Source organism: Adiantum capillus-veneris, chromosome 25 (genome assembly GCF_014529385.1).
Source record: "Adiantum capillus-veneris isolate H3 chromosome 25, ASM1452938v2, whole genome shotgun sequence".
NCBI classification, from domain to species: domain Eukaryota; kingdom Viridiplantae; phylum Streptophyta; class Polypodiopsida; order Polypodiales; family Pteridaceae; genus Adiantum; species Adiantum capillus-veneris.
Window position 1 is genome coordinate 16,246,060 of NC_140955.1, and position 10,148 is coordinate 16,256,207.

At 42.8% G+C, this 10,148-nt stretch overlaps 1 protein-coding gene across 1 annotated transcript in view; it reads right to left on the reverse strand.

Moving 5' to 3' along the window:
- LOC147424471 (LIM domain protein) overlaps positions 1 to 4,978 on the reverse strand; it is a 43,064-nt gene extending 38,086 nt beyond the window's left edge. The window contains exons 1-3 of the mRNA XM_086500607.1: positions 4,859 to 4,978; positions 1,854 to 4,733; positions 1,570 to 1,761 (exon numbers count right to left, since the gene is read on the reverse strand). Of these exons, the coding sequence (XP_086356733.1) occupies positions 1,570 to 1,761; positions 1,854 to 4,348 (2,687 nt within the window). The 5' untranslated portion in view covers positions 4,349 to 4,733; positions 4,859 to 4,978. The remainder of the gene's footprint in view (positions 1 to 1,569; positions 1,762 to 1,853; positions 4,734 to 4,858) is intronic.
- Positions 4,979 to 10,148: the final 5,170 nt, after the last annotated feature.

Genomic DNA, 10,148 nt, shown 5'->3' on the forward strand with positions numbered 1-10,148 from the left:
CTCAAAGCCTTCTTGATCTTCACAAGACTCAAGCCTTTGTCGTCTTCAAGAAATACTCGATGAGAGAGATCGCCCAAAAACTGATGATCCTCACAAATGCCCTCAAGAGGTCTTTATATAGGTAAAAGCCTAGTCTTTTGGGTGCCCTTGACTCTTGGCTTTTCAATTGTCCGACCTTTGGCTTTTCATTTGTCTGACCTTTGGCTTTTCATTTGTCTGACTTTTGGCTTTTCATTTGTTCAATCCCTTGGCTTATAAAAGGAAGGGCAACCCACTTTCTAGGGTTAATTTGTGTTATGCGCCTCAGTTTTAGGGCTGATTTGTAACACTCAAGTTCTATCCAATTGTTTGCAGTTTTCTCACGTGTTGTTGTAGATTTCTTGCTTAGAGTGTCCGAGCGTGTTACAGTTATCATACTTTCGAGCTATAACATCGACAAAGGTGGTGGAGTATAGCACATAATATGTGTCTCTTTTATTGGAGAGACTTCCCACGACCTTGCCCAACAAGGAGAAGCAAAGTGTAGAGCAAGGAGCATAGGCAACAAAGCCTCTATGGGAGAGTCATGGAGTCTCCCTCACCATCTATGGGTGGAGCAACACCCCAAGTGGTCGATCCATGAAGTGATCGGCTATCCCAGTAAAGCGATGTGCTTCGTCAACTCTCATGATACATCCAACAGTGGGAAGTGCATTGATCTACTTGCACCAATTAGACAATGAATATAGAGATTATCGGGCTGAAAACCGTGGTGGACATGGTCAAGGACAGAATAAGCAGTGCACGGAATCACCTTGGATCTAGTTACCGTGGAGTCCCCGTACGAGGCGAACTCCCTGGTTACCTCCGCATTGAAGAACATAGAGGGACTCTCTCGTTATCGGGCCCTCTCAAACCCAATCACACGTCCACATGAACCAAGACGGTGAGTTGAGGAGAAATCTTTGGGTCAAGACTATGTCCCATCGTCCATTGTCCCCACGGGGTTCATCGTGCGCCCCGTAGCACCGAGCCGTGGTTTGCTAAGATCGGGCGTTGGCCATCACCCCGGAGCCCCGAAATCAACCGAGACGTAGCATAAGCCAATATAGCAACAAGAGCTATCATTAAGAGCATGTACTATCTATCATCTTGACCTTTTGCATGGCCCTTTGCCTTCACAACCTACTAAGACTTTCTCTCCCTCCCTCTCTCTCTCTTTGTTCCAAAACATATGATGATACTAACTTTTAATTTCATGGATCATTTTGGCCTTACGCACTACTTAAATTGAAACTAAACCATAGAAAAAGAAACCAAAGACGAAAATCTACCATGAGCGTTGCCAGCCGTCATGGTCAATGTAAGTTGAACCTACATTAACTTTTTAATTTAAAGCTGAATTTAAAGCTGAATTTTAAACTTTCTGCATCAAGCTAAATCAGCTTCATTCAATATGTGGATGCATTTTAGGGCCTGTCAATGGGATGTAAAACAAAACCATATGCTTCCACAACACAAAAATCACAATATCTGCTCACTACACAAATGTTTCAACTTTGAACTTAAAGTACAATCAAAAGAACCCACCTTTGTCTAATCATCCTGTTGCTGAAGTCAAGAAGGCTCTCCCCTTCCAAAACTCCACCTGGCAAATTAAACTGAATGCTCTCCAAAAGCCTGCAAATATCATCAATGAGAACCTGTTCTGCTCCTGATCGATGAGACAGTTTGGACATGAGAAAGAGGATCTCCATGCGAAAAAGAATCTGCAACTCATATCTATGGTGAATCATTAAGAAATAACAAACAAGAGGTCCGCAGATAAAGTAACCAAAGCAATTGAACAGGTGATGGTAGGTATGAAAGGATACTCTCTTACTTTCTCCTCTGAACCATATGTTTGACTTTTTACAGCGAACCCTGAGTCCATTTCAAGGGAAGCTGGCTTTGGTGGGCTGCAATTCTTGTATTTGGAGTCTAGCATCCTGGGACTTCGCAAAAGAAGTCCCATTAGACTGTTCCAGACTGTTTCGTCTGGTTTGGAGTCAGAACAAATCTGATGGGCATTTTCAGCATCCAGAACTACTCTCTGAGCAAAACTGTAAAGATCAATTTCGGATGATGAAAGGCACTCAGCAACTTTCTGTTTCAAAGACGATATGTATGCATTAAGTTCCAGTAATTTGAGATCAGCTTGATTTACTTTTTCCTGTTCGAGGCATGGACTATCTGGGGGTATAGGTAATACGGACAATTCTGTGTCTTCCCCAACAAGATCATTTTGCAGTAAGGGGTCCTGGTTACTCTGGCCTTTGTCATTGTCAAGAGAAGGTATCGGCTGATTATGATCAGACAAGAAGAGGACAGTCTGACTTTTGGAATCCTGTGAGTAATCGTCGACACATGTTGAAGCTGGCTCACTTCCCGTCATTGGGTTATCTGAACCAACATCAGGAATCCTACAACAGCCGCCTCCAGGGACTGCAGGACAGATTTCAGGACTAAAAAAGGGTGGATCTTTATCATCTTTTGTTTGCCTCATCCAGCAACTCAACACCTTCATTATTTTTGAGCGTCGAATGCTTCTTGTGTACAACTCTTCCAGGTGCAACTTGCCAGGGTGCTGCACTATCTCTTCATGCTTCAAAGAGCATGACTGCTTAGCCTTTTTCCTTCTTTCCTGATTTACAAGACTGTCCACCTTTAAATTGTTTCGATGGCCAGACACCAAAGGTGTGAGTGGCTTCCTTTTCTGATGGCGAGGCTTATTATTGCACTCGGAGGCTTTGAGATGTTGGGACTCCTTTATAGTTTGTGAACCCTGGGATGAAATTTCAACAGAAAGTGCCTGTATACTTTCAGGATTCATTCGACTGTTTACTGTGGCATCATTGACTGACAAAGTTTTCCCAGGCAACTCTACTAAATCATTCTTTGGTGAGGTACTTTGGGGCTCAAGGAACCAATCTTTGCTCACAATGCTAAGAAGAGCAGTATGAATAGATACAGGTTCAAGCAATGCAAAGCAAGGCCCGTCAGGGGAGCCAATATCAATTATTGCAAGCCTTTCCTCACGAGCAAGATGTAGCATCAGTAACTGCCATGCAGGTTTTCCAGGTTCAAAATAGCACCACTCTTGCTGATAAATTTGACCAAAAAAATAGTCGCCAAAAAGATTTCTGTCAATCCCATCTCCCAACATGACTTCAAACTCACCTGATTTTCCTGTCTTGATAGCTTTGGATCTCAAGATGTTTTGTGCCAGTACATACTCCCTTGCGCAATTAAACACATTTTTGGGCACAGTAGAAGTGATAAGCAGGACCTTACCTTGAATGAAGCTTTCGATCTGTTTGTTGTCAACTGAGATGGCCTCTACCTTGCATAAGGAGGCCCTCAAGAGTTTTTTGTTCACATCCTTGACCTGAATGCACATATTGTAGACTTTGGATGCGGGCTTACAAGTGATTTGAAACCATGGGTGGGCAAGCCCCTGCCAGAGAACAGAAAAGGCAATCATACGGAGACCTGTGATCAGCACATCTAGAGAGGTCAAAGACCATCCTAAGTTACTTAACATAAAGTTGAATCGGTTTCTTTGAAAAATACGATCACTGCAAACAATTTCCCTTCCATGATCCACTGTAGTGATGGTTGAGGGAACATCTACCCAACAGAGATGAATGTTGCTTGCTGAGAATGATCCATACACTTTTCTGAAAGTGGAAGAGAATAGAGCCTGCATATCTACTTGGGAAACCATGGGATCGACACCAAAAAAATGAGCAAGTTCTGAATGGTTGGTTGGCAATGCTGAAAAGAAGAGTACCAGGTTCGAATTACAATGAACCGGCAGTGGCAAGCATCCTTGTAAGGATTGTATTGCAGACTCTTCGTTTGCAGATAACAAAGGGCTCCATACACAATCAGATAAGAGCTCCATCAGTGATGATGCGATGAAGCTTGCATTTGCAGGAGACACAGGTACGCTGTTTATCCCCATTACATCTGCTGAAATTGTTTTGTGAAGCTGTGTATGTAGACAATTCAGAGCTGAACAAAATTGAGAGAGTACTTCTGGTAAAGCTGGGGAGTTGTCACCACCTGGGCGGACAGAATCAAAGCGAGTAGTACATGCCCAGCTACCAAGGATTTTACCAATTCTGCACCTAGATGCAAACGGTGTCATGGAGGAGTCAAAAAGCTTGAAAGCCCAGCGACAGGATGGTGACATTGATGCCAGAATTGTGCGCACACTCTCTTGAAACAGAGATGCTAGCTTGTCGGGGTGTGGATGCAGAAGCCATGACTGAATGTCCACAACTATTACCAGACGCTCAATCTCTTTCATCATTGGTGTCATCATTGATGGCCCTGGAAGTGATGAGATCTAGATTTAGCTTTGCAATTTCAATAAACGTTTTGTGAAGTTACTAGTTGCATGCAGAAAGCCAAGAAGCCATCCATTTTGTTGACGTAAGTGATGCAGAAGGCAGAAAAGCGATGCATTTTTCCGCCTAAGCTGCTTGTTCTGCAGATCTTCCACCAGAATCTCCAGATTTGGCATATCCCTTTGTTTTCACACAGCTAGGAAGTTGCCAAAGAAAGCCTAAGAGGAGAGAACCGCAGTTAAGAAGAAGCTCGAGGTACAACGCTGCAATCGGTGTGGGATAAAAGGAGAACCTTCCTTCACATATGGAGAGACGAAAACCTTTCGAAGCATGAGGAAGATGAGCGGGTAAACTCTCAATCTGCAAATGGAACACAGGATTAGTCATTCAAAGCATTATGAAGCCCCTTGGCGGGAAACCTTCTTGGAGCTACATGCGCATTTTAAAATTTAAAGTATTGGCCAACTTCCAATTGAAATGCAAACCTTCGGCAGTTATTAGGCAGGTGACACACGAGCATGAGCACGCCCCGCCCCCGGTTGAAGTGGCCACCACACGACAATCAAGGAGTGGCTCCGCAAAAGGGCCACCAAAGCTTTGGACAGACTCAACCGCTCGCCTAAAATCGAACATCCACACCAAATGTTCGAACCCAAGACCCACCCGCTAAGAAGTGAGCTGCCTAATCAAACTTCGTGAATCTTGGTGCTAGGGGACCCGCCTTTTTTTAATATATGAATTTTGCGGGCACTTAGTGTGTGAAGTCCCCCTCCGCCTATTACACAACAACTTTGCAGGTGTTGAAGTGTGTAAACACCCAAGCTGGATCTTTTCGCGGACAAGAGTCGCCACCAATAGCAATATGCCATGCTTGATGGGGGGCTTCACACACAAAACACAAGGGCACATGTAAGCGCTTGTGTGGAAATCCACTCACAAACGAGGATGTCTCAATGATGGGCGAGTCCCCCCTTCACTCCCCATGGACATGTGCTACATGATTACACAGGACACCTCAGAAGAGTTTTTTTATATATGCTATAAAGGTATCCACGTGACAGTCTTCAATGCTTGTTATAAAACGTACATACACGTTAATCCCATTAAAGAAAGTCATTAAAAACTGCATAATCAAGCCCAGTATCATGTTTGAAACACTCCACGAAGCTTAACAATAGTAACTCATCCCATTTTCTTTGAAACAAGTGAAAATCGCTAGGCATGCCAATAATTTTCCATAATAAGAGAGAGAGAGAGACGGAGAGAGCTCCACGTCCCTAAGCTCTAGACCCTACTTTAAAATCTCTACATCCCTAAGCTTTAGAGGCCTGTGCTCTAGACCCTTCTTGAAAGCTCTCGAGCCCTAAAATCTAGACCCCATTGTAAAAGCTATACATCCCTAAGCTCTAGAGCCTTGAGAAATAGACCCAGCTTTAAAATGCTCTACATTGCGAAGCTCTAAACTCCACTTTTAAATCGTTCTAAGGTCCAAAAACTCTAGAGTCTTGAACTAGAGACCGTGCTTTAAAAGCTCTACATCCCTAAGCTCTAGACCTAGTTTTTAAAGCTCTAAAGCCTAGATCCCTTGCCTAAAGTTTGAACTAGCAAGAGTAGTCATCTTATATACAACAACCTTAGTCTATGACCTCATGGGTGAAATGCCTTCTCAAAATGAAAAGGTAACTCTTGGGGTTTGTGGAGCCACCCATTATGCTATGACCATCATTAACAAGAGTTGGAAAACCATTGACCTTCTGGTTATCCAGTACCAGCTGAATAGCTTGGAGGTCTTGCTGGTCCATAGAGTGATGAAAGAGCTTGACAATTTAGTGATGCCTATCTATGATTCGGAGTTTGGTTCGAATGCCTGGAAATGGCCTGGAAGCAGTCTCTTATGGAAACCCCATCCTAAAGACATTTATCATACAATGATGCATAAGAAGAATTGGTCTAGCCCCCTTAACAAGATATGGAAAAAACAATGGCCGGAGGAAAGGTGGGAGCAAGTAATGGAGAACATGTGGAAGCCAAAGGTTCCACAGCACATGAAGGTATTTTTATGGAAGGTAATTTGGGGTGCTCTACCGATGGGGGTGAAGATTCAAGAAAGAGGGATTGGGTCAGATCGATGCTTGGGGTGTAGGTTGGCTAGTGAAGATCTGGCCTACCTCTTCATGGATTGCCCAACTATCAAAGGCCTCGCAGGGAAAATATGCAAGTGGATCCAAAGAACATGGAAAAATGGATTTTACAAGACTGGTTTATTCCTTGGAGGGAAGAATTCAGGTAGTGGTCCTACCCTCCTAATTAGCACTCAAATCGTCAGGTACTTCTTCTTACATAATGTATGGCAGACAAGGAACCACCGTGTGTTTGAAGAAGGCCTTGAGGTGGCAAGGTTCACATAAATTATACAAGAAAGCAAAGTACTAATATGGACGCTCGGGCGCAATCAACACTCGGAGGATTGGTCTAGGATTACTTGTGCCTTGTGTGATAGCAGAGGGCATGCCTAGGACGGGGAAAAATCTTGGCCATTGGTAATTAAAAGGTCTCAGAAGAACATGATAATGGACCTTATGTCTCAAGGATAAGCGGGCGAGTTGGTAGGGATGGATGCCCTGATAGCCGATGTAATTATGGTCCCTGGATGATGTCATGGCTCAACACGAGCATGACAAGACCTTGTAATTATTTGGGTTGATATATATAACTCACTCACGATTGTGAGTTTTGCTTATATATATGTAAAAAAAATACCATCATTAAACACTTTCCATCAACCTAAAAATCACCCAAAAAAAGAACGCCTGAACGCCTCTCATCTTAATAGTTGTCTGAACGCCTCTCATCTTAATAGTTGCCCACTATCTCTATAAATCAATCATTGAATTTTTTCGATTTTGAAAAAAAAAAACAAAACTATTTTTGTAGCCAGAAAAATAGAAAGCAACCCTAAGCCTTTGGGTAGCCAAAAAAACATAGTCGTTGCTTTTCCAACCTTTATCAGTAGTAAAATAAACATGTGTCTTCATGTAATTGGCCTTTCTTTTCATCGACATTGCACTCCTTTGTTGTCATCAAATCTAATATCTAACCAACCCAAATGATTTTTTCATATTAAATTGATCACAACAAGGGTTAGAATATAGACATGTGCTTACGGGTCTATCTCAACACGAGGCCAATGATAAAGGGGTCCAAATGAGAGATAATATTTCAACGAGCAAGGTTAGCTAATGGAGCTTAACGACCTTAGGGTTAGCTTCATTAAAGACCTCCAATGGTTAGTGTCAAAAGTCCTTTGACCTTAAGTAAGCTAGGGTTGTGCTCGAGGTGGGAACCCGGCCCAAGCTTGAGGTGCTTGTCTTCCTTGCTGAGACTAAGGTGCTTGAGGTGCTTAATGGCTAAGGTGCTAAGGTGCTCCATGACTAAGAAGCTTCAGGCGTTAAGGTGTTCAAAAGTCAAAGCACATCCCTACTCATGAGGGGGCGAGCCCTCTTTGTAGGAGCTAGAGAGAGAACACACACACCTCACACAAGGCAAGCTTGGTACAAAGAAAGCAAATAGGACACTTGTCAAGCTCCTCTTCATGTTGCCCTCACAGTGTGCGTAAAGCCTATTGGTTAGCCTCCCAAGGGGTCCAATGATAATTTAGTTAATTTAATTAATTGTTTATGCATTTATCAAGTCCTCTCTCTCAAGGACACTTGTCCCAAGGCTACCCTTGCTGCTTGATATGCATTAAGCATGTGATTGGCCAGGCTTGAGGAGGTCCAATCAAGTCCCAGCTAGTGCTAGAAGAGGGGGTTGACCAAAGCAAGGAGGGGGCTAGCTTTGGGGGGTATACTCCCCCCCCCCCCCCCCCCACACACACACACACACGCACACACTCATTATGTGAGTTGCAAAGTGCAAGAGCTCCATCTCCTTCTCCATCATTGTAGAGACGTTGAGAGCCTACACCAACACTCTTGGCTATGGAATGCAAATTCAACCGAGAGCCATGCTCCAATGCTTAAGCTTGTCATCTTTTCCATCTTCATTACTATGCTACTATGTATGCTAAGCAAGAAGAGTGATGCTAAAAGAGGAACTATTTCTTTCTCTTATAGATGTTTCTTCTTCCTCTTCCCTATCCTTGTCCCCGCTAGCTCTCTCCACCTTTGAAGGTGTTTGAGGCCTTGGGACTGAGGCCGGGGATGGTTAATGTTTTTTACAAAACCTATGTTATGCTCGTGATGCACAAAGCTTTCCATCTTCATTGCATCGCCTAGGTGACGAGGAACACAAAATTGTATTGTACCGAGTCTCTCATGATGAGAGAATTTATAATAAAAAAGCCTATTGGAGAGGGGACCGGCTCCACATAAATCCAGTCCTCAATTGTTGTCAAGTTCTCTAAACTATCTCTCTTGCAAAAGTATTGTTCGTGCCAAGTTGATTAAGTATTATGGTTATGTTGCTACCGCTAATTAAGTTCACCATCTATGTTCTCAAAGTAGTCTCACAAAAATGTTCACTCTAATTCTCTTAATTCCGATATTCTCAAAGTTCATAGGCCATTTCCATTACATTGGTATCAGAGCTATTGCTTTCTCTTTTCTTGCTTGAGAAGAGAGGTCCTTAAGTTTTCCATGAAAGGTTGGGCTTGTTTATTGCAATAGGGTAAGTGGGATACAGATCTATTATCTTGGTCGAGAAGGACTTAGTTTGAGGTACATCATTGGGAACTATAGTCTTAATAATGGAGCCTCTCGGGGCTTGCCTTTGGCTTAACCATTATTGAGCTACGAGCAAGCTCAACAGGAACCATAATCAACTGAGAAATGTTAGAACCTCTCCACTAGTCTTTGCAATCAACAATGTTTAAACCATGGGTGTGGCTGCTTGAGAACTGATTTTCAAAGGTAAAGAAGAGTAGCGACTAAAGTTTTTGAGGGTATCAAAGCACAAGGTAATCTATACATAAGTTTAATTAGCCATGGTTGACAATAACCAAGAGAGTAGAATGAGCATTGTTAACTTTGATTTTGCACATGAAGGTGCTAATGATGATGCCCCCATGTTTGTCAATTATCTTGTTACTAGGTTGCAGCAAGCTATGGGCAATCCTTCTTTGCAAGCTGAAGTTACTCAACAACTTCGTGCTTATGGATTTCCCTTCCTCTCTAAGAGGAGACAGAGCTTAGGAGGCCTCTCGATGAGACCCCCTATAACATTTAATGGCCTAGTAACTTGTGTGTAGCGGAAAATAGCATGCACATAGTGAGCATTTCATTAGAATAGATTCCTAATGAGTATAACAAGAGTGCTTGGGTGGAGAGAGAAACTAAAAGCATAACACCTAGTCATATAGCATGAACAATACTTCAAAAGAGAGACAAATTAATGTATTTACAACAATCGAGGACCGGATTTACATGGAGCCGGTCCCTCCTCCAAAAGGTTTGTATCATAGGTTTCTCCCATCAAGAGAGACATTTTTACAATACAATTCTTTGTGTTCCTTCAATACTAGCTAGTGCAATGAAGATTGAAGCTTCGAGCACTAAGCAAAACACCTATAAAACACAACATCAATTCCCTCACGGTCTCAGACCCAAGACCTCACACACCTTCGAAGATGGTGAGAGCTAGCGGGGTACGAGAGTAGGTTGAGAGGAAGAAGGAGTAGTCTTACGAGAAAGATGTACATTTCCTCACATAATCACTCATATTAGCATAGCCTAGCTTAGTAATTAGCATGGTAGAGGAGATGAGCATGCATTGAAG